Source organism: Lupinus angustifolius, chromosome LG04, assembly GCF_001865875.1.
Source record: "Lupinus angustifolius cultivar Tanjil chromosome LG04, LupAngTanjil_v1.0, whole genome shotgun sequence".
NCBI classification, from domain to species: domain Eukaryota; kingdom Viridiplantae; phylum Streptophyta; class Magnoliopsida; order Fabales; family Fabaceae; genus Lupinus; species Lupinus angustifolius.
The window spans coordinates 11,046,108-11,070,513 of NC_032012.1; the positions used below are offsets into that span (position 1 = coordinate 11,046,108).

General features: G+C 32.3%; 3 protein-coding genes across 3 annotated transcripts in view; 2 read left to right on the top strand and 1 right to left on the bottom strand.

Annotated features, from left to right (window-relative positions):
- LOC109345839 (13-hydroxylupanine O-tigloyltransferase-like) lies at window positions 915-2,969 on the top strand. The gene is made up of 2 exons (XM_019585071.1): window positions 915-1,406; window positions 1,959-2,969. Exons 1-2 carry the CDS (start codon window positions 960-962, stop codon window positions 2,871-2,873), a joined length of 1,362 nt encoding a protein of 453 aa, XP_019440616.1. The 5' UTR covers window positions 915-959; the 3' UTR covers window positions 2,874-2,969.
- LOC109345841 (13-hydroxylupanine O-tigloyltransferase) lies at window positions 16,503-19,746 on the top strand. The gene is made up of 2 exons (XM_019585073.1): window positions 16,503-16,995; window positions 18,816-19,746. The coding sequence occupies exons 1-2, from the start codon at window positions 16,549-16,551 to the stop codon at window positions 19,731-19,733; spliced, it is 1,365 nt and encodes a 454-aa protein (XP_019440618.1). The 5' UTR covers window positions 16,503-16,548; the 3' UTR covers window positions 19,734-19,746.
- The window catches only part of LOC109344625, a 4,705-nt gene continuing 487 nt past the window's right edge, over window positions 20,189-24,406 (bottom strand). Inside the window, exon 2 of the mRNA XM_019583383.1 lies at window positions 20,189-24,293. Coding sequence (XP_019438928.1) covers window positions 20,189-24,293 — 4,105 coding nt within the window. The remainder of the gene's footprint in view (window positions 24,294-24,406) is intronic.

The following is a 24,406-nucleotide window of genomic DNA, read 5'->3' on the forward strand; positions in this document are numbered from 1 at the left end:
TATGCTAAATCTGTCAACCATCGGATTTTATATTTTTTGTCTTTTTGTGATGAGTTTCGTGAATATTTCCTTCCGTCACTAAAAGTATGACTTGTATATTATATTGTGTAATTTTAAAAATATTTTTACAGAAAATGATGAAACATGACACATGTCATGATTTTATTGATAGGAGGAGATAACTTATCTTCTTATACTAGGAGATACTTTATTCTCTATGAAAATAGGAACTTTATGAGTGTTAAAAAAATCAATTTAATTACAAAATTCAATTTGCAAACACATCCTTAATAATTTATAGTATTCATTTTTGGAGGAGTCTCATTGGGAATAGCCTGATAGAGATTACCTATTTCTAAGGGTGTCTCATTTCCTATTCCAGATCAATCAGATTTTAACAAATAATATAAAAATGTTACATTTTAATTTTAAATTTTTTCTTTTTATATATGTAACAATATCTAATTGATTCGAGATAGAGAATGAGTAACCGATCTTTGTCCCCTTCATTGGTAGCTATACAACAATAATTGGCATTTTATATGTATTTGGCAAATTCACCTCCTTGAAATTGATTGAATGAGTGAGGGAGATAAGAGAGTGAACGAAAGAGATAAGGAAAAGAGAGTGAGAAATGATAAAATGCAACAAAAAGGTTTCAAACCCACAATGCTCCAATTGAATAAAAGTGACCAAACCGCTGTTCTATGAGGACCAAACCTACCAATTTTTCTGTTTTTGTAATATTTTAACTACTTTTTTTCTAAAAACGTGTCAACTATAGTGTGAACATTCTTTGAAATATTTTTATACTCTAGGGACACGTTCACTAACTATTACCATCATATTATCACAGTAAATAAAGGATTCAAACATATATTACATGAATATATATGATATTCAATATAAATACACCCTATCTCTTCTTCCTACCATAACTGATACGTGTAACACAAAACATGGCTCTTCAAACTCCATCTCTAACATTTCAAGTGAGAAGAAACCCACCAGAACTAGTAACACCAGCAAACCCTACACCTAAAGAACTTAAGCTACTTTCTGACATAGATGACCAAACTAGTTTGCGTTGCCACATTTCTTTAGTAGCATTCTATCGCCATGACCCATCAATGAAAGGGAAAGACCCTGTTGAAGTTATTAGACAAGCACTTTCTAAGACACTTGTGTTTTATTATCCATTTGCTGGAAGACTTAGAGAAGGTCCTAATGGAAAATTAATGGTGGATTGTAATGGTGAAGGAGTTATGTTCATTGAGGCTGATGCAGATGTTACACTTGACAAGTTTGGTGTTGATTTTCACCCTCCAATCCCTTGCCTTGACCAGCTCCTTTACAATGTTCCTGGTTCAGATGGAGTTATTAATTGTCCAATCCTCCTTATACAGGTTCATTCAAAACATTCTTTCCTAATAATTGCCATTAATGAGTAGTTCTAGGGGTGTTTGTGGTGAACATAAATACATGGTCTCATATCCTGTTTCATACGAAATCTTGTACTAAAGAAAATATGATATTTTAAAAAAAATTAACATTTGTTATTATTATTATTGTTTTTGCTACATTATTATTGGTTCGAAACATTATATGAGACTAGATATGTGACAAGTTTACATGCATTCAACTAATTAGGATCACTTTAGTAACCAAAAGAAAAATAGATGGCAAAACAACAAAAGTAAAAAGTAGTGATAATGCAGTTGTGGTCCTTTGTGGCGGTTGAGATTTGAATTTTTTTGTTTGAAAAAATACTATTTTAAATTTGATGTGGCCTGATACAATTGCATTGTAGTCTGATGTGACTACATCATTATTATTCAATATCAAATCCCAAATGAAGTGCCATGTAGATGTGCTCGCATCACATGATGATTTAGTTTTTAAAATACCAATCCAACACAATCTAATCAAATCCAGTTTTTGATGTTTTGAATTGGTAGGTAACACGCCTCCAATGTGGTGGATTCATCTTTGCTTTGCGTTTAAACCATAGCATGAGTGATGCAATTGGGCTTTCTCAGTTCATGAATGGCATGGCAGATATAGCTCGTGGGGCACAAAAACCTTCCATTCTCCCTGTGTGGCATAGAGAACTTTTATGTGCAAGAGACCCACCAAGAATTACATGCATCCATCATGAATATCAAAAGCCACAACATGATAACAATAATGACAACTTCATACTCCAACATCGTTCCTTTTTCTTTGGCCCTAAAGAATTTGCTGCTATTCACCGTCTTCTTCCAAATCACCACTCAAAATCTAGCACAAGTGACATCCTCACTGCATTCCTCTGGCGTTGTAGAACAATTGCATTACAACCCGAAAACCCTAATCACGAGTTTCGCTTATTATACGTTGTGAATGCACGCTATGGACGTTGCAGCTTCAACCCTCCACTCCCTGAAGGCTTTTATGGCAATGCATTTGTGTCACCAGCAGCAATTACCACTGTAGAAAAACTTTGCAGTAACCCTCTTGAGTATGCTTTAGGGTTAATGAAAAAAGCAAAGAATGAAGGAACTGAGGAATATGTGCATTCTGTGGCAGATCTTATGGTGATTAAAGGAAGACCCTCATACTTTTATAATGATATAGGGTACTTAGAGGTATCAGATCTTACAAAGGCAGGGTTTAAGGATGTGGATTTTGGGTGGGGTAAGGCTTTGTATTCTGGAGGAACTCAAGGTTTTCTTAGTACTTTTATGTATGTTCCTTATACCAATTCCAAAGGAGTTGAAGGTATATTGGTTCTAAGTTGCTTGCCAATAAAAGTCATGGATAGGTTTGAGAAAGAGTTGAATGATATATTGAAGACAAAGGATGAGTCTCAAATATTATGGTCACGCATGTGATGAAAGGTTTGTTAGTACATGAGAACTTGTTTGGGATACCAACAAATGTTGGTGAATAATGAAAGTATTAATCGGTCGAATAAATATAGTTATTTCTCTTCGTTTAGATCCTCTCCTATATGTTCTAGAGATGATGATAAGTGATGAAAACAAAATTTTAATAATTCATATTTTTATTTCTCCTCACATTTCAGTAGTCGAGTATAAGAATGGAACTCAATTCTTTTTCTCCATGTTAAAAATTGGTTGTATTGTTCTCACTTTTGTTACTTGCATTGGTTGTTTTTTTGCTTGGATATATTTTGTCACCAAGTTGATTATGCTCCTACTAAGTTCTATCATAAGGAAAATTTAATGGGATTTTATATTATACATTAATAGTGTAAGTGTTTTTTATACTACCAATAAATTATTTACCATGAATTTATTAATTACTATTAACTTGTAAACAAAAGTAATACAAATTAATGAAAATAATATACTAATAATGTAAAAAAACTTTACGGTGGTAGTGGATGAATTTTAAACTCAAATTTTATTTTTCCATTAAATTTGTTATTGCTTTGTGCTCACGTTTCATAGTTCTCAAAAGATAATAATCTTTTACTATCAATGGAAAGAACTCTTGATTTATAGAAAAATCTCTAAAATAATTCTTAAAATGGCAACATGAAAAATGGCACAAAGTTAGGGTGAATCATTATATTGCATTTGTGGAAAATTTACGTAACTACACTATCACACGTTTGGTATATGTTTCAAAATATTTACGGAAGTAGTGTATTTTTAGGGAAGTCGTGGATGGTATCCACGACTTCGGGGGGAAAGTCGTGGATGGGGTCCACGACTTTGGGAAGTCGTGGATGTGGATGATATCCACGACTTCCCTGACATATTCTCTCTCTACGGAAGTCGTGTACACTAAACACGACTTCCATTGTATATTAATAACAAAATAGTTATGTAGCCTAGTGGTTCTTGATGTTTATGAGAACCTAGGGGTCCATGGTTCAACACCCACTTATTGCTTTTTTTTATTATTTTTTTTATAACTTTGACATATATTATTTATAAAAGGACTATCATACATTATGGTTAAATTGCATTATATTCATTACTGAATTTTGTACATTTTTATTTTATATTGTTTTAAACAATTAGGTAATGAATAAAAATGTATAAAATTTGGTAGTGAATATAATGCAATATACTCATAATGTATCATAGTACTTGTAGAAATAATATATGTCAAAGTTATAAATAAAAATAAAAAAAGCAATAAGTGGGTGTTGAACCATGGACCTCTAGTTTCTCATAAATATCAAGAACCACTAGGCTACATAGCTATTTTATTATCTATATACAATGGAAGTCGTGTTTAGGGTACACGACTTCCGTAGAGAGAGAATATGTCACAGAAGTCGTGGATACCATCCACGACTTCCCAAAGTCGTGGACCCCACCCACGACTTTCCCCCCGAAGTCGTTGATACCATCCACGACTTCCCTAAAAATACACTACTTCCGTAAATATTTTGAAACATATACCAAACGTGTGATAGTGTAGTTTGACTACACTATCCACGTAAATTTGCCTGCATTTGTTGGTGCAATTTGCAAAAAAAAATAATACTGACACGCACATGTGATATTGAGTTTGACGATTCACACAAATTTGGCCACGTTTCTGCTTGGCCTCCACATATATTTTATAAGTCATGTATTATTATAAGGATTTAATATGTTATATTGATAATATAACTGTTTTTATATTGTCGATACATCACATACTATTTATATGTTAATCATCGTTGATTCTTAAATAAAAGTAATACAAATAAATTGTAGATGAGATATTGTGATAAAAAACTTTATACTAATAGTACATACGTAAACTGTTATTATAATCATAACAGTTGATTTATTTATGAATGTTCATAAATGTATATTATACTCTAAAATGTTACTTGCCGTTTACTATAACTAAATTCTTTTTTTAAGGTGTAGGATGAAGTGATAGCCATTAATCATTTTGGGGCTTAAAACCTTTACTTATCTTGCTTTATTTTTAAGCTTATTCTGGTTATAGGTATACCATACCTTGCTGAGGAATTGAGATGTCAAAGTGTTGCAAAGCTTGATCCATAGAACCATGTTGTACACCAGTCAATGTTTTCACCAAATAAAACTTAAATATCATAAAGTAAATATCAAATCCTACATAGACAGACAACATAGTCATTCACAAAGCCATGTGGTGTTGTCTTGAATATTAGTATTAACAATTTGGGTTGTTTTGTCTATGCTCACACAATGTCCGACTCGGTTAGAGCGGATATGGACATGCCCGTATGTAAATAGGACAAGTATTATTATACTGCATTTCAAATTTAATATTAGAAAAAACATTGTGACATTATAAATTAAAAAACTATTTAAAAAAATGAAGTTTAAGTATGCTTCTAGTCTGAATTTTGTTTTTAATTTCTAAAATATTTTTTAATCATTTCTCATCCTCAAATATTTAAACTTTTTAAATTTTAGTCAATTACATAAACATATTCACCAATTCCAATCTTTAATCAAGCCAAATAAAAATCTTAAACAAATTTAATATATTATTTATTTGAAGAATAATAAATGGCAAGTGAATGTTTTTACTAGATGAGGCTTTTAAAAACCTTGAAATTTTGGATATAAATTTCTCAAAATAATTGCTTGTTGTAACAAAAATAAACCAAAAACCACTTAATAGAGGATAAAAATACTATTTAGAAGTTTTCAATAAAAAATGATAATTTATTATAAAAGGCTAAAATAAAATAAACTCCAACCAGGAGTAATGGGGAGAAAACTAGTGAACTTTATAATTGTCTTAAACTATACAATTAGTGCATTTTAGTATATATTGTCCCTTAAAAAACCTCTAGGAATTGCATATGCATGGTTTGGTGAGTTTAGTGAGTTTGTTTTATTTTGCACCTACCATATAGTTGGATGATAAGTTCCTTATATTTTATTAAATCAAATGCCATATTAAATTTGTCCAAATTTCTATTTAACTTAAATTAAGGGTTGATATTGCTAAAACAAATTTGAAGAGACTAAAGCCAAAACGTTTGAAAATTTAAAATCGAAATCAATTAAAAATGTTTTAGGGACTAAAAATGGAAATAGCTAAACTTGTAAGGATTAAAAAAAAGTTAAGTCTATTTTATATAAATATATTTTATAAAAAAATTAAATTTTTAAGTCTATTTTATACAAATAGCTAAACTAGATCCAAACTGAGAGGATTAGCCACCCAACATATATGTTTTTGACTCCAAGTGTTAATCCAAGAACAAGCTCCAAGATCATACTTTCCCTACTCCTATTCCCTCCGAACTTTCTAAGGAAAATAAAATACCTAAGCTACTTGAAAATGTTTCTGAATGAGAGGAAGAATAAGATGTATTCGAATGAAATTGAATGCTTCTAGAAGAAGGGGAAAGGGTCCTTTATATAGGAAATGACTCATGCCACCAAGACCCTTCTAGTCACGCTTGACACCTACAATTGCCCACTTGGTGGTGGTTGGCTTGAGTTGGCCAAGTTGCTAGCCAGCTAGGGACCAACTTAGCCTACGACTTGCTGATCAAGACTATGCTAAGCCTATTGTGGGCTAAGCCAAACTTCTCACACGCCTAGCCTAGGCACTAGCTTCACATGTATGTTGACACCTCATGTTTGGCTTGTTTGTGTTATGCATGACTTCACGCCTAAATGGACGTTCCTTGGCTTCTAATTAAGCTTGGCTAATCCTTGAACATACTCAGCTTGGGTATCTTAAAAGGATGATTTTCTTTCTTCCAAGCCACAACATCTTAGGTAGCACTATGCTTGGCACATCAAGTCCCATGTTTTGTGGGTTGTGACTTGGCCTGAACATTCTTTGTCCTTTGGTGCTTGTTGGCTGGTGCGTCTTTTCTCATTCTTTATTCAATTGTTGGTATTTTATTCACCTAAAATTCAAAGAAGCTTAAACAAGAGGTGTAGATCTTAGGCTTCCTCTTGAATTCTTTAGCAATAAAGTACAAATCAATTTTACTTTATGAGGCTCGTGGAGTTTGCTTTAAGCAATATATAGCCTTTTTCAATGGCAACACTTTGCTTTCATTGCCCTTGATGACGAATCTTAATCTACAATTTAGATGAAGCATCAATATTTAATTACAATTTATAATTAAAATTGACTGAGTAAGAATAAAACATAAATACACATATATAATTGTTTGAAAGTTTCAAAATAACATAATAATTCACAAAAACTTTAATTAACAACTAAAGATGTTAAAAAGTGTACATTAATTTAAAGTACTGCTTTTCGTTCTTTTAAGGACTTAAACTCATCAATAATTGAATCAGAGGTAAAAAATCCAGTTATTTCATTTTCAATATAAATTGTCATGTTATCAGCAAGAAATTTATCTTGATTAATAATTGAATCAGTGTATGCTATAATAGAAATTCAGAATGTATCCATAATGCCTATAACTATACTCTAACATGAAGTAATGATATTACAATATTAAATTTTCAATTAATGAAATAAGATTATAGTGTGAAGAAAATATTCGTGAGAATAACTTACACTATGAATTCATGATTGATGAGGAGAATCATTTAACATTTTTCGGTGACAATATCACATATAAAAATACACTCTCAATGGTACAATGTTGATTTTTTTTTTACTGTTTTCCAAGCTTGTAATGTTGTGTGGCTCTGCACTACAACCTGAATAGAATAGTGAGATTGTTTGTAAGCTCTGTGTGTTGTCCAAAATTAAGAAATTGTTTTAATTTAAACACTCGAAGTTAATGTAAATATTTTAATAAATTAGGCAAAGAGAATAGTTTTAATTGTAAAAAAAATCAGGAAGTACTCTATATAGATCTCTTTTTGACATATAGATGATAAATGCTCCATTCTCTCTACGGCAAGAGCTATTAGAACTCTAATAGTATCTAGACGAGTAATTGGTGCAAATGAGAATGCTCTAACCGAATGTGCCTAATGACCATGAAGCTCTTTATTCAATAAGCATTTCAGAGATCTATTTTTGAAGGTCAAAATGTAAGGAAGTTCCTTGAAGAAATTGAGCAATACTTTGCTAAAAATGAAAACGCATAGACGATTAACCTTTTTCTTAAACTCATCTCAAAGAAGTATAAAGGAAAATGGAACATAATGGAGTATATTATGGAGATGTCTAATCTCACATTAAAACTTAAGTCACTCAAGTTAGGCTTTGCTCGTGCACTTGGTTTTGATTTTGCTTTCTGCATAGTTTAGACAAGCTATGATACCCAGAAGGACAAATGGTCCTTCAATGAGCTTATATCTCATTATGCTCAAGAGGAAGAGAGACTTCATATGAATAATACTGAAATTGATCAATTGGCTATGACATCTTAGAATAAGAAAAGAAAGAATAATAAGAGTATTTCGAAAGGGCATTCTCAGCAAAAGAAACTCAAGAGTAATGAAGAATTTACTTGTTACTTCTCTAAGAAGCAAGGACACGTGAAGAAAGGGTGTCCTAAATTACATGTCATGTTAAGAAGGGTAAATTTCTCACTCTATTTTGTTCTGAAGTTAATTTAGCTATTGTACCTAATGATAATTTGTGGGTGGTTTCTAGTGCTACTACTCACATAGATATCACTAGGCAAGGTTGCATGCAGGGCTGACAACCAAGTAATGATGAAAGACTCATATTTGTTAGCAATGACAAAATGATTACAATTGAGGCTATTGGAACTTTTAAATTACATTTAAGAACTAAGTTTTATTTGGACTTATTGGGACTTTTATTTTACTCTTATTTAGACATAATTTAGTTAGTATTTCCATATTGGATGTATTTAGTTTTTCTTGTTAATTTGGAATAATAAAATTAGTCTCTACCAAAATTCAAATATTATTGATTGTAGTTCTTTAATTGATAATTTATACATGCTCGATATTTTTAGTTCGAATAATAAAATACAGGAAACAAATTCATTATATTGTATTAAGCGTAAATTAAATAAGAATTCAAATACCTGATAGTATAAGTGTTTAGGTCATATATAATTTCAAATGTTTCAAATGGTGGGGGTCTGAAAAATACTTCTTTTTCAAACAATAAGCAAGAACTTTTTTTTATCATTATGTCTATTTATATGTGTAGTTCTTACATATTTTACTTTAATTGTGGAAAAAATATATAATTAAACTTTTTTGAAAGATGATCAAAAGTTGATTTTTTCTCAAAACTGAATTTTTCTCCAAACTGAATTTTTTCATGGACTAACAAAAATATTTCAAAGGATTTTCAACATAAATAACACGATTTTAGATTTATTTTTGAAAACAAGGAAAATGGTCAAATCCTCATACATTACTTCTCCCAACAAAATAGTTTCCATGTCTTATTATCTATAACATCTATATCTATATCTATATCTATAATCTATAATCTATAATCTATACTTACTATATATAAAACCAAAACTTGAAATAACTTCCTTTATGGTGTAATTTTCATTTCCTATATTGCCCTTAACATTATTTAATTTTTACAAAAAAACTATATAATCCTAAACAACTACCACCAATATATTAATTAACTACATATCTCACCTTAAATTAAACATTATCATAAACAAAAAAATATATAATATATAAAAATTGAATATGTAGTATCACATAATATTCGCCGGCAGGCACGAAGTGCTTGTACACACTAGTATTATATAAAGCCAAAACTCATTTTAACTGCCATGGAGTAATTTTGTAATTCCAATTCAATCCTTATGATAACCTCCTCTATCCAGAACTATTATTCCCACATTTAAATCAGTCCTCATATCCTCTCACATTCAAAGGGTATCATCTTTCTCATCCTTTTTCACATCTTATTCTCCACAACCAACTTCCTCTCTCATCTCTACAGTTACCCACGTTCAAACTCATTCAACACATCTTTTCTCATTCCCAATTAGAGAACAAACATTTTATGAATTGTAAACATCCTCTCAACCCAATGTTTATCTTCTCCAAAACCACTTCAAATTTTTGCTCTATTACTCACTTGAATATTGCCAAAAGTGGCGGCCAAACCTTCCCGAAATTGGCTCTTTGGATTTCAACCACTAATGGTAGGTAGTTGAAAATAAAATGGAACCATGTTATCCAATCAAACTTGACAATTTGTTTTTTTTTGCTTTTATCCTATATTTCTATTGTTGGTGGTATATTGTATTTTGTGTTATAATTATATTACTCTTTCTCATTCTAAATTGAGGTTTGATTTTAAGTTGTTTCACTGACACCTACAATTGCCCACTTGGTGGTGGTTGGCTTGAGTTGGCCAAGTTGCTAGCCAGCTAGGGACCAACTTAGCCTACGACTTGCTGATCAAGACTATGCTAAGCCTATTGTGGGCTAAGCCAAACTTCTCACACGCCTAGCCTAGGCACTAGCTTCACATGTATGTTGACACCTCATGTTTGGCTTGTTTGTGTTATGCATGACTTCACGCCTAAATGGACGTTCCTTGGCTTCTAATTAAGCTTGGCTAATCCTTGAACATACTCAGCTTGGGTATCTTAAAAGGATGATTTTCTTTCTTCCAAGCCACAACATCTTAGGTAGCACTATGCTTGGCACATCAAGTCCCATGTTTTGTGGGTTGTGACTTGGCCTGAACATTCTTTGTCCTTTGGTGCTTGTTGGCTGGTGCGTCTTTTCTCATTCTTTATTCAATTGTTGGTATTTTATTCACCTAAAATTCAAAGAAGCTTAAACAAGAGGTGTAGATCTTAGGCTTCCTCTTGAATTCTTTAGCAATAAAGTACAAATCAATTTTACTTTATGAGGCTCGTGGAGTTTGCTTTAAGCAATATATAGCCTTTTTCAATGGCAACACTTTGCTTTCATTGCCCTTGATGACGAATCTTAATCTACAATTTAGATGAAGCATCAATATTTAATTACAATTTATAATTAAAATTGACTGAGTAAGAATAAAACATAAATACACATATATAATTGTTTGAAAGTTTCAAAATAACATAATAATTCACAAAAACTTTAATTAACAACTAAAGATGTTAAAAAGTGTACATTAATTTAAAGTACTGCTTTTCGTTCTTTTAAGGACTTAAACTCATCAATAATTGAATCAGAGGTAAAAAATCCAGTTATTTCATTTTCAATATAAATTGTCATGTTATCAGCAAGAAATTTATCTTGATTAATAATTGAATCAGTGTATGCTATAATAGAAATTCAGAATGTATCCATAATGCCTATAACTATACTCTAACATGAAGTAATGATATTACAATATTAAATTTTCAATTAATGAAATAAGATTATAGTGTGAAGAAAATATTCGTGAGAATAACTTACACTATGAATTCATGATTGATGAGGAGAATCATTTAACATTTTTCGGTGACAATATCACATATAAAAATACACTCTCAATGGTACAATGTTGATTTTTTTTTTACTGTTTTCCAAGCTTGTAATGTTGTGTGGCTCTGCACTACAACCTGAATAGAATAGTGAGATTGTTTGTAAGCTCTGTGTGTTGTCCAAAATTAAGAAATTGTTTTAATTTAAACACTCGAAGTTAATGTAAATATTTTAATAAATTAGGCAAAGAGAATAGTTTTAATTGTAAAAAAAATCAGGAAGTACTCTATATAGATCTCTTTTTGACATATAGATGATAAATGCTCCATTCTCTCTACGGCAAGAGCTATTAGAACTCTAATAGTATCTAGACGAGTAATTGGTGCAAATGAGAATGCTCTAACCGAATGTGCCTAATGACCATGAAGCTCTTTATTCAATAAGCATTTCAGAGATCTATTTTTGAAGGTCAAAATGTAAGGAAGTTCCTTGAAGAAATTGAGCAATACTTTGCTAAAAATGAAAACGCATAGACGATTAACCTTTTTCTTAAACTCATCTCAAAGAAGTATAAAGGAAAATGGAACATAATGGAGTATATTATGGAGATGTCTAATCTCACATTAAAACTTAAGTCACTCAAGTTAGGCTTTGCTCGTGCACTTGGTTTTGATTTTGCTTTCTGCATAGTTTAGACAAGCTATGATACCCAGAAGGACAAATGGTCCTTCAATGAGCTTATATCTCATTATGCTCAAGAGGAAGAGAGACTTCATATGAATAATACTGAAATTGATCAATTGGCTATGACATCTTAGAATAAGAAAAGAAAGAATAATAAGAGTATTTCGAAAGGGCATTCTCAGCAAAAGAAACTCAAGAGTAATGAAGAATTTACTTGTTACTTCTCTAAGAAGCAAGGACACGTGAAGAAAGGGTGTCCTAAATTACATGTCATGTTAAGAAGGGTAAATTTCTCACTCTATTTTGTTCTGAAGTTAATTTAGCTATTGTACCTAATGATAATTTGTGGGTGGTTTCTAGTGCTACTACTCACATAGATATCACTAGGCAAGGTTGCATGCAGGGCTGACAACCAAGTAATGATGAAAGACTCATATTTGTTAGCAATGACAAAATGATTACAATTGAGGCTATTGGAACTTTTAAATTACATTTAAGAACTAAGTTTTATTTGGACTTATTGGGACTTTTATTTTACTCTTATTTAGACATAATTTAGTTAGTATTTCCATATTGGATGTATTTAGTTTTTCTTGTTAATTTGGAATAATAAAATTAGTCTCTACCAAAATTCAAATATTATTGATTGTAGTTCTTTAATTGATAATTTATACATGCTCGATATTTTTAGTTCGAATAATAAAATACAGGAAACAAATTCATTATATTGTATTAAGCGTAAATTAAATAAGAATTCAAATACCTGATAGTATAAGTGTTTAGGTCATATATAATTTCAAATGTTTCAAATGGTGGGGGTCTGAAAAATACTTCTTTTTCAAACAATAAGCAAGAACTTTTTTTTATCATTATGTCTATTTATATGTGTAGTTCTTACATATTTTACTTTAATTGTGGAAAAAATATATAATTAAACTTTTTTGAAAGATGATCAAAAGTTGATTTTTTCTCAAAACTGAATTTTTCTCCAAACTGAATTTTTTCATGGACTAACAAAAATATTTCAAAGGATTTTCAACATAAATAACACGATTTTAGATTTATTTTTGAAAACAAGGAAAATGGTCAAATCCTCATACATTACTTCTCCCAACAAAATAGTTTCCATGTCTTATTATCTATAACATCTATATCTATATCTATATCTATAATCTATAATCTATAATCTATACTTACTATATATAAAACCAAAACTTGAAATAACTTCCTTTATGGTGTAATTTTCATTTCCTATATTGCCCTTAACATTATTTAATTTTTACAAAAAAACTATATAATCCTAAACAACTACCACCAATATATTAATTAACTACATATCTCACCTTAAATTAAACATTATCATAAACAAAAAAATATATAATATATAAAAATTGAATATGTAGTATCACATAATATTCGCCGGCAGGCACGAAGTGCTTGTACACACTAGTATTATATAAAGCCAAAACTCATTTTAACTGCCATGGAGTAATTTTGTAATTCCAATTCAATCCTTATGATAACCTCCTCTATCCAGAACTATTATTCCCACATTTAAATCAGTCCTCATATCCTCTCACATTCAAAGGGTATCATCTTTCTCATCCTTTTTCACATCTTATTCTCCACAACCAACTTCCTCTCTCATCTCTACAGTTACCCACGTTCAAACTCATTCAACACATCTTTTCTCATTCCCAATTAGAGAACAAACATTTTATGAATTGTAAACATCCTCTCAACCCAATGTTTATCTTCTCCAAAACCACTTCAAATTTTTGCTCTATTACTCACTTGAATATTGCCAAAAGTGGCGGCCAAACCTTCCCGAAATTGGCTCTTTGGATTTCAACCACTAATGGTAGGTAGTTGAAAATAAAATGGAACCATGTTATCCAATCAAACTTGACAATTTGTTTTTTTTTGCTTTTATCCTATATTTCTATTGTTGGTGGTATATTGTATTTTGTGTTATAATTATATTACTCTTTCTCATTCTAAATTGAGGTTTGATTTTAAGTTGTTTCACTGAATTTGGTTGATTCTAAAAATGTCTCTCACATATTCGACAAAATGTCTCTTTCACCATGATCATCTTCTCAAATATGAATTTAATATGGTAAGTTGCAAAACAATTCTTATTTAAGAAATATTGACATACTATGGTCTCTGATGTCTTCTTCCAAGAAATGAATGTTGGATTTCAGAATAAGTTTTATCTCTTAAAATAGCATAAAAGACATGGACATTATGAATGTTGAATTTCAGAATAAGTTTTATCTTTTAACTATTCAATTTTATTTTTTTGGACTAATCTTACATGTTTTCTTTGTACTTATCTTATATATTTTAGTTATATTTATTGACTACAATGTTTTCTATAATCTGCATGTTTTGTAACACAATATTTTTTTATCATGTCTCATTTATTGACAACATTATTTTCATTTTTTGCCAAAATCGTTTTCAATATTCTGCATGTTTTGCACAACATTGGTTTATCTGCATGATTTATTGCCAACATTTTTTCTATAATTTACATGATTTATTTCTACTTCATCATGAAACTAAACATTTGTAATACATGTTGTAAACATATAACATATTACTAACAAATAAGGATAATGGAAAGTCAAGTGCATATTTTAGCATTTATTTTTAGTAACAAAAGTGTAATTTTATTTTAATCAAAAGGATAAATGTATTATTGATGTCTTCGTCATATTCATGTCTAGATTATATTTGTCCTAAAAAGAGCTAATTGGTGTAACATGTTATATAAAAAACATTTTTATCATTATCTCTTTCACTCTTTGTACTTATCACAATTTGGTACAGGAGGAGGAATGATAGGAGGGAGAAAATAAGAGATAAAGGTTAAAAGTGTCAATCAAAGTATTTAATTACAAATTTCAATATTTAACATAAATTATCATATTTGACATTTATAGTATGTAGATTAGTACATTACAAATAATAGGAAAGCGGATTGACAGGCACGGCAGTGCCTATCAATACGCTAGGATATATAGATTTGAAATAGTTTTAGGTTAAACATAGAATTTACAATCTTTCATCTTGTACATATATGCATACGGTTTAGCATGTCTATAAGGAAATATTGATCTCCAAATTCACTAGATTCAATAAATAAGTAAATTTAAGAGTCATAACGTTAATGAACTAGAGTATACTGAAATAGAAAATAGAATACTGTACTCGTAGTACAAGGTAAAAATTCAGTAAGAATAAAAAAATTAAGCGAAAAATATTTTAGAAGTCATTTTTAATTGATAAAAAATAAGTAAATATTAATTTCAACCCCTCATGTTTTTTGACCTTAGTAGTTTGAATCCTCAAAAATTGAAAAACTAAAATGATCTCCAAAAAATTCAAATGTAGATCAAATTATTCCTTTATCAAGTCAAATTAGTCTCTATCTAGTATTATAAAACATGATAAAAAGAACTAATTTGACTTACATTTAAAATCTTGGAAACTATTTTATATATTTCAATTTTTTAGGGATCAAAAAGTGGTAAGTAGTCTAGAAAATATGCAAGATAAACTTTATAAAGTAGAAAATATAAGATAAATATAATAATAAATGTTTGTCTATAATAAAGTAGTCCTTTGGTAACCACACACCCAACAATACCTAGAAATATATAGAATATTTAAAAAATTACAAACAATTATACATTTGTACACATGATTGATATAATTTTGTGTTATTTTAGACAATGAAAGAAATAAAAAATAATGATAATGATTACAAAACATAATATTACATCACAATTATGAATTAACAAACAACATAATACTAGTGCTTAATAATAAAGGAAAATATGTTTAGTAATGTTAATATATATAAGTATATATTTAGGAATTGCAGGTTTGAATAACCTCATTACCCAAATACGAACCCGTTTAATAGTGAATCTTAAAATATTTAGTCTCAATTTTCTACGAGCACAAATACACAAATTTAGACTTGACCCTTTACAAATATTACTGATGGGTACTCATGGGTTCACATACCCATTATCATCCCTATCATAAACCTCAATAATTACCTTTTTTAATGTTTAGTATTATTTTATAGTCAATTTTGGAGGGTAGCTCTCGCCAATATTTTACTGAGGATTTTGCATCTTCACCTAATCAAATGCAACAAACATTAGTACATTATATTAGTGCAACATGTGAACCACGTTCCCCTTCAATCATCCCCATAAAACCAATCTCAAGAGCATTATATTTAATTCAATTCTAGCGCACTTATTCACAATGCTTAGCTGGCCTTTACTATTTGCCAAATTAAATATGAGTTTTGAAGATACCTTATGAAAATGAAATCTCAAAGAGTGTTGAAATATATTGCTATTTTATATGTATTTGGATCAGCATATAGGGATGCATTAACTAACTATTACCATCATATTATCACAATAAATACATGAATATAACATCCACTATAACATAGTATAGTACCTAATACAACCTATCTCTTCATTGTACCATAAGTTTAACACAAAACATGACTCTCCAAACTTCATCTCTTGTGTTTAAAGTGAAGAGAAACCCACCAGAACTAGTAACACCAGCAAACCCTACACCCAAAGAACTTAAGCTACTTTCTGACATAGATGACCAAACTAGTTTGCGTTGCCACATTCCTTTAGTAACGATCTATCGCCATAACCCTTCAATGGAAGGGAAAGACCCTGTTGAAGCCATTAGACAAGCACTTTCTAAGACACTTGTGTTTTATTATCCATTTGCTGGAAGACTTAGAGAAGGTCCTAATGGAAAATTAATGGTGGATTGTAATGGTGAAGGAGTAATATTCATTGAGGCTGATGCAGATGTCACACTTGACCAGTTTGGTGTTGATCTTTACCCTCCATTCCCTTGCTTTGATCAGCTTCTTTATGATGTTCCTGGTTCAGATGGAGTTATTAATTCTCCACTCCTTCTTATACAGGTTCATTTAAAATATTCTTCCTTTATTGCCATTTAGCTATATGTTTTTATTTGTTACATGTATTTTAATTTTTTTTATTAGCAAAAAAACTTTATTAAAAAATGAAAAGTAAAAAAAAAAAATAGGAAAATAAGTGGTACTCATATCCACAAACAGAAAATTAGCTATCAAAAAGATACTTAGATGAATTCAACGTCCAATCCAAAAGAGAGAAATTAAAACTATTACAACGAATTCTTTATGTTCTACTGCTTATAGTGGCAGACCAAAGGGACATACATTTGCTTTAACCTTTTCTCCATTCAAAGCAAATTCATATGAGAAAGAAGAAAGTTACTCTTAACATCATTGAGAAGAATTGAATTGAGACCAAACCAAGAGTAGAGTTTTTGCCAAACGTTATAAGCAATAGGACATAAGAAGAACAAGTGGTTTGTTGATTCATTCACCGCCACAAAGAGCACAACTTGAGAGATCTTGAGCCCCTAAAACTCATCATCTAACTAGATTCACTTTTGTTAGGATACTATCTAGAGATATTTGCCACATTAAACACTTCATCTTTGGTGGGACATTACATGCTCTTTAAAGATTTAAAGAAGCCAATATGATCATTATTATCCTCCTTTTGAAGCATATTGTAAGCATTACGGACTGAATAATGACCTCCCTTATCGTGAATCTATATCCATCCATCAACAATGTCATGAACAAGTTTTACGTCCTCTAGTTTTTTACAAGATATTTGACATCTTGTTCCCAAGGAACAAGCTCCTTCTTCCACTAAAATTCCAAAACCAAGAATCATTTCACCATTCTTCTATGGAACTAATAGTTGCATCTTTGTCCAAAGTTATCTGAAACAATCTTACAAACAAATTTTTTAGACACTCCCCCCACCCAAGGGTTTGACCAGAACTTAGCAGAATGACCAAAACTCACACTCCTACAGATACCCTCACTAAACCACCCATTTGTAATCCTAAGCTCTCGATTTCTAAGACAATCTAAATCTCTCCACCAAGACAAACCCCTCTTGAAACACCCCAAATCACCTATCCCACTCATTCAAACCTCTTCTCCATATCTAGAGCTTAACACCTTCACCCAAAGAGACTCACTCTCAAAACTAATTATACAAGGGAACAATTACATCATTCATTCTAAAGAAGTTAATTATACAAGCTGAAGGAGAAAGATTGCCATATTAAAATGGAAATTTGGTATGATTTGTTGAAAAACTACCTATATATTTAAAGTTAGATAAGTCACCATTTATATTTCCATTATTATTAGATAAACAATAACTTACAAAATACAAACTTATAAGTTTTAAGTCATATTTAGAGTGGTTCTACTTTCACTGTTGAGCTTTTATTTCATGAGTTATGTTTTAAAATAATAGTAACAATCACATTTTATATTCAACCACTCATATACTATTGTGTTTTAATTAATTCTCAGTTTGTGTTTACTATAATCGAAGGAAAATATAATGGATGATGCAACTATAATTCTTATCACCATGTTGTTTCAACACTGAATGCCTATATCTAATACCCATTGTGCTTATGACAATTGGAATTTTGAAACTTTTTTTCTTATACTAAAGTGTATATTTTCACTTTTTTGGGTAAAGAACTAATCTGTTGTACGGTGTGTGGCTGTCCCTCCTAACAAGTGTCGAATCGAACATTCGACCTTAAAGATTTAGTGGGGCCTTATACCACTATATCAATGCCTTGTTGGTGAAATTTTAAAATATTGAATGCCTATAACTAATTACCATTGTGCTTATGACATTGTATAAATAATGGTAGGTAACACGCCTTCAATGTGGTGGATTCATCTTTGCTGTGCGTTTAAACCATGCCATGAGTGATGCAATTGGAATGTCTCAGTTCATGAAGGGCTTAGCAGAAATAGCTCGTGGGGAACCAAAGCCTTTGATTCTCCCTGTGTGGCATAGAGAACTTTTATTTGCAAGAGACCCACCAAGAATTACATGCATCCATAATGAATATGAGAAACCACAATTACATGATAACAATAATAACAACTTCATACTCCAACATAGTTCTTTTTTCTTTGGCCCTAAAGAGTTAGCTTCTATTCATCGTCTTCTTCCGAATCACCACTCAAAATCTAGCACAAGTGACATCCTCACTGCATTCCTCTGGCGTTGTAGAACAATTGCATTACAACCCGAAAACCCTAATCACGAGTTTCGCCTATTGAACGTTCTGAATGCACGTTATGGACGTTCCAGCTTCAACCCTCCACTCCCTGAAGGTTTTTATGGGAATGCTTATGTGACACCAGCAGCAATTACCACTGCAGAAAAGCTTTGCAATAACCCTGTTGAGTATGCTTTAGGGTTAATGAAGAAAGCAAAGAATGAAGGAACTGAGGAATATGTGCATTCTGTGGCAGATCTTATGGTGATTAAAGGAAGACCCTCATACTTCTATAATGATATAGGGTATTTAGAGGTATCAGATCTTACAAAGGCTAGGTTTAGGGATGTGGATTTTGGGTGGGGTAAGGCTGCATATGGTGGAGTATGTCAAGGTTATCTTAGTAGCATTCTCTATGTTCCTTATACCAATTCCAAAGGAGTTGAAGGTATTATGGTTCTAACTTGCTTGCCAACAAAAGCCATGGAGAGGTTTGGGAAAAAGTTGGATGATTTATTCAAGATAAAGGGTAAGTCTCAAATATTAAGGTCACATATCTAATAGAAGGTTTGTTGGTACATGATATCTTGTGTGTGACAACAACAATGCATAATATGTGAAGGACAAAAATCACTTATACCAAATAGTGTCCCTTTTTATATCTCGACTAATCAAATTTTAATAATTAATATGAAAATGTTATTTTTTATTTTTAAAATGTTTTTATTTATTTATGTGGCAATACGAATTGATTAAGATTACAAAATGGATCAAGGAAAGGTAATCTCTATACATATGAGATATGAGACAATAGTAGATTTATGTGAAAGATGGTAAATATGGAAGTATTAATTGGTTGATTATTTCTCTTAGTTTAGATTCTCTCCTGGTTAAAATTTAATTGGAAGTATTAATTACTTGAAATTTGACAATATTAGATTTATGTTTTTTTTTTTTTTTATGCAAAGGTGCAATCACCCAAAAATATTAGCAAAAAACAGGACATACAAAGAGAACTAGTCATTCTTGAACCTATAGTTAGGCAAAGAAAGAGCATTCCTATTACATTCATTAACAATGAAATGAGGAATTGTTGACCAAATAAAATTTGTTCTAGAATGTAATCCATGATTAGCCAAATTATCCGCACATTGATTTCCTTCCCTATATATATGAGATATACGAAAATTGAAGGAAAGAATATTCTTCTTGCACTTCAACCACAAAGGAAGCAGCTGCCAAGGAGGAAGAGTAGTTCCATTAAAGATGTCAATGACCAACGTTGAATCACACTCCAGCCAAAAATTGCACCATTCACGGTTGGCAGCAATCGCAACAGCATGCATTGCACCATGCAACTCAGCAAAGAGAGCAGATTGAATGTTAGTGTAGTTTGAAAAAGCCAGCATGTAAGAACCATTGTGATCCCTAAATAAGCCACCCGATCCAGAGTGCCCAGGACTACCATGAGCAGCCCCATCTGTGTTTGCTTTCACCCAACCAACTCGAGGAGTCCTCCATATGACCTCAATTATGACCGGAGCTCTGTTTAAGTTCAAGGCAATGTCAAGACTTCTCAGAGTAATTAGGTCCTGGACCGAATGAGCAGAAGAGGAGGCTTTAGCAGAGGCCCCAGAAAGAGAGGTGTCCCTCTTGATTGCATTAATAGCCAAATGAAGAGGAGTAGAATAATTTTCGAAAATTTTTTGGTTCCTGCAGAACCATATTTTAGATAGCGTGTGCACCAAACAAGCAATCAGAACCTGAACCAGTTGCTTATTTGAGTGATTGGAGCAACTTCTCAGAAGGCTTATGACCGAGGAGGTGTCCAGAGTGATGGAGAATAAGTTAGAGAACCAAGACCAGAGAGAAGAAGCATAAGTGCAGTTCAGGAACAGGTGAGTAGAATTCTCAGTGTGCTTGAAACAAAGACTGCAAACTGATGCCATAGCACAACCCCTTATCATGAGATTTTCATCAGTTGGTAATCTAGCATGAATCAGTCTCCACACTAAAAAGGATCTAGAGGGAGGAATAAAGTCAGTCCAAATTAACTTACACCAAAATAACGGGTTTTGGTTAATAGAGAAAGTTGAGTAAGCCATTTTCATGGATAGAGAACCATCAGCAGAGGCTTTCCAAATCAGTTGATCCTGGTCCACTCTCTTGGTTGCTGCAATTTTAGAGCAAATAGAAGGATGAAGCTCCTTTATAAGTTTAGGAATCAGCCAGTGATTCCCAACAACGAAACTAGCACAAGTAGCTTTAAGAGAAGCCTGCAACAGAAGAGGAATGTGCATGAAGTCCACAATTGGTTCCTCAATCCAATTGTCTAACCAGAAATGAACCTGGTGCCCATCTCCAACTAACCAAATTGCATTATCAGAAGTTAAGGACCAATTGTCTCTAATTCCAGGCCAAATGGATGATTTGTAGTATCTAGTGGAGTGAGTCCAATGACAACCAAACCTTTCCCTATAAAAGCAGGCCCATTCATTAGTAGAAGTCCTCATGTCCCAGGCAAGCTTCAACAAAGCAGCTCTATTCATTTGCCTGAGAGATCTCAGACCCAGGCCACCCTCTGAAGTAGGAGAGCACATTTTAGACCAAGCAACAGTGCAAATTTTCTTCTGAGTAGAACTACCAGACCAGATGAAATTCCTAATAGCATTATCAAGCAACTTAAGCAAGGTAGCAGGCCATTTATACACATGGAAGCTATAAACAAGCATGCTCTGAATGATGGATTTTACAATTTCCACCCTGCCCATTATACTCAGAGAAGCACCCTTCCAATTAGCTAATTTGCTAAGGATTCTGTCAGCTATAGCCTGCAGGTGCACTCTTCTAGGCTTACCATAGAAAATAGGCACACCAAGATAAGAGAAAGGGATAGAGCCAGCAGAGAATCCAAGAGTAGAAGCAATTCTGCCAATTTTCCTAGCAGAGGTAGCAGCAGAGAAAAAATTGCATTTTGGAAGATTTATAACTTGACCAGAGATCTTAGAGTAGTCCAGAACCAAATTTTTCAAATTCAGAAGCTGAGGGGAAGTGGCTTTGCAGAAGATGATAATGTCATCAGCATATAGAACATGAGAAGGGGTTTGAAGATTTCTAGGCCCAGAAATGGAGCTCAATTTGTTCATTGACACCAGGGAAGTGATGCCTCTACTAAGAACATCCTCAGCAATGCAAAAGAGAAGAGGAGACAAAGGATCACCTTGTCTAACCCCTCTGCTGCAATTGAAAAAACCAACTTGAGAGCCATTTATGTTGATAGATAATTTAGCAGAATGGAGAATAGTATTTATCCAAGAGCAGAAGACTTGACTAAAGCCAAAGGCCTTAAGGGTGTCCAGAAGAAAAGACCAATCAATTGTGTCAAATGCTTTTTTGATGTCCAATTTGATAGCAAGATTACCACCAAAAACCTTATGAGGAAGAAGATTAATTGCTTCAGAAGCAAGATAGATGCAGTCTTGGATTTTCCTTCCTTTAATAAAGCCTCTTTGTTGGGAGGAAATGATGATAGGGGTGATAGAAGCAAGCCTATCAGCAATGAGTTTGGTGATTATCTTGAATTGAAAATTAGCTAAGGCTATGGGTCTGAAATCTTCCACTTTGTCAGCACCCTTGAATTTAGGTATTAGAATAACAGAATTAGCATTCAGATTAGGCAATATCCAACCCTGTTGGAAGAATTGTCTCACAGAGTTGCACACATCCAAGTAGATTATATCCCAGAAAGCATGGTAGAAACATCCTGAGAAGCCATCAGGACCAGGAGCACTAGCACCACTTAGATCAAAAACAGAGGATTTGATTTCCTCATTAGTAGGAATTGTGATCAATAAGTTGTTTTGCACCTCAGTGACCAGAGAAGGAATCACAGAATTGATGAGATGATTGTGTTGAATATCATTAGAAGAGTTAAACAGGTTCATGTAGAAATGAACAATGTGGCTGGAAATTTCATCAGGATCAGTTATGATATTATCCTCATGTCTAATCATAGAAATAGCTTTGGTGGCTTCTCTGATCCTAGTGAGTTTGTGAAAATAGCTAGTGTTCCTATCACCATGAGTGTGCCAGTTAACTCTAGCTTTGTCTTTCCAGAAAATCTCCTCTAAATTAAGAGCATTGAGAAGCTGTTTTTGAGCTAGATTCTCTTGAGCAAGCAGATCATCACTATCACTATCCAGATTAACATCATTCTGAATTGACTCTAAAGATTGAAGAGCAATGGAAACTGCATGGTGTATATTTCCAAAAGTAGACTTATTCCAAATTCTTAAGTCCTTCTTTAGAAGTTTCAGCTTTTTGGAAAGAATCAGCATAGGACAACCAATAAAGTCAGTCTGCCAAGCTTCCAAAACAATTCTCCTACAGTCCAGATTCTCCAACCACATTTTCTGAAATTTAAAAGCAGAGACATGAGAATTCCTATTAGAATCAGATTGAAAGAGCAAAGGATGATGGTCAGAAGATAGTCTAGGCAGGGTGCAACAAAACACATTGTTCCATAACAGTAACCAATCTTCATTGCAAAAAGATCTATCAAGTCTCTTGTCAGTTCTAGCAGCCCCTCTTCTTTTATTAGTCCAGGTAAATTGAGCACCTCTAGTAGGAAGATTAACCAAATTGGAAGAATGGATGAAGTTAACAAAATCAGAGCAGGCAGTAGAGTTAGGCAAGAAGCTGCTGCTACACTCATGAGCCCCAGTGATTGCATTAAAATCACCAATTATGCACCAAGGACCAGGAAAGGAAAGAAAATTAGAAGCAGCCTGACTCCAAAGATCCCTTCTTCTAATGTAGGTGGTGTGAGCATAAACAACAGCAACATTGAATGTGTTATTATCCAAGCAAAGAGAGAAACTGAAATGCTGATCAGAAGAGGCAAGAACAACAGGGAACAAGTCCACACTACAAAGCCCCCAAAGAGAGGGATAAAGATCACCTCTATTATTCACAGCAAAAAACTTAAGGTTGAGAGCAGCCCAGAAGGAATCTCTTAAGGCAGATTGAGAGATCATAGGTTCAGCAATGAAAACCAAAGAAGGTTTATGAGACAAACACATATTCTTTAGGGTGAGTCTTGTGTTTTTATTCCCAATTCCCCTACAATTCCAATAGATGAGCTTCATTTGGAAGAGTTGAGGTAGCCACCCCTTCGGGTATGGTACACCTTGTCAGCTTGACTTTTCTTTTTCAGTTTCTTTTTTTGAGATTTA

Excerpts from the sequence above, each read along its gene's own strand:
- LOC109345839 (XM_019585071.1), top strand. The coding sequence starts at position 960 with ATGGCTCTTCAAACTCCATCTCTAACATTTCAAGTGAGAAGAAACCCA. Across the intron at positions 1,407-1,958 it reads GTCCAATCCTCCTTATACAG|GTAACACGCCTCCAATGTGG; the intron begins GTTCATTCAAAA and ends TTGAATTGGTAG.
- LOC109345841 (XM_019585073.1), top strand. The coding sequence starts at position 16,549 with ATGACTCTCCAAACTTCATCTCTTGTGTTTAAAGTGAAGAGAAACCCA. Across the intron at positions 16,996-18,815 it reads CTCCACTCCTTCTTATACAG|GTAACACGCCTTCAATGTGG; the intron begins GTTCATTTAAAA and ends AAATAATGGTAG.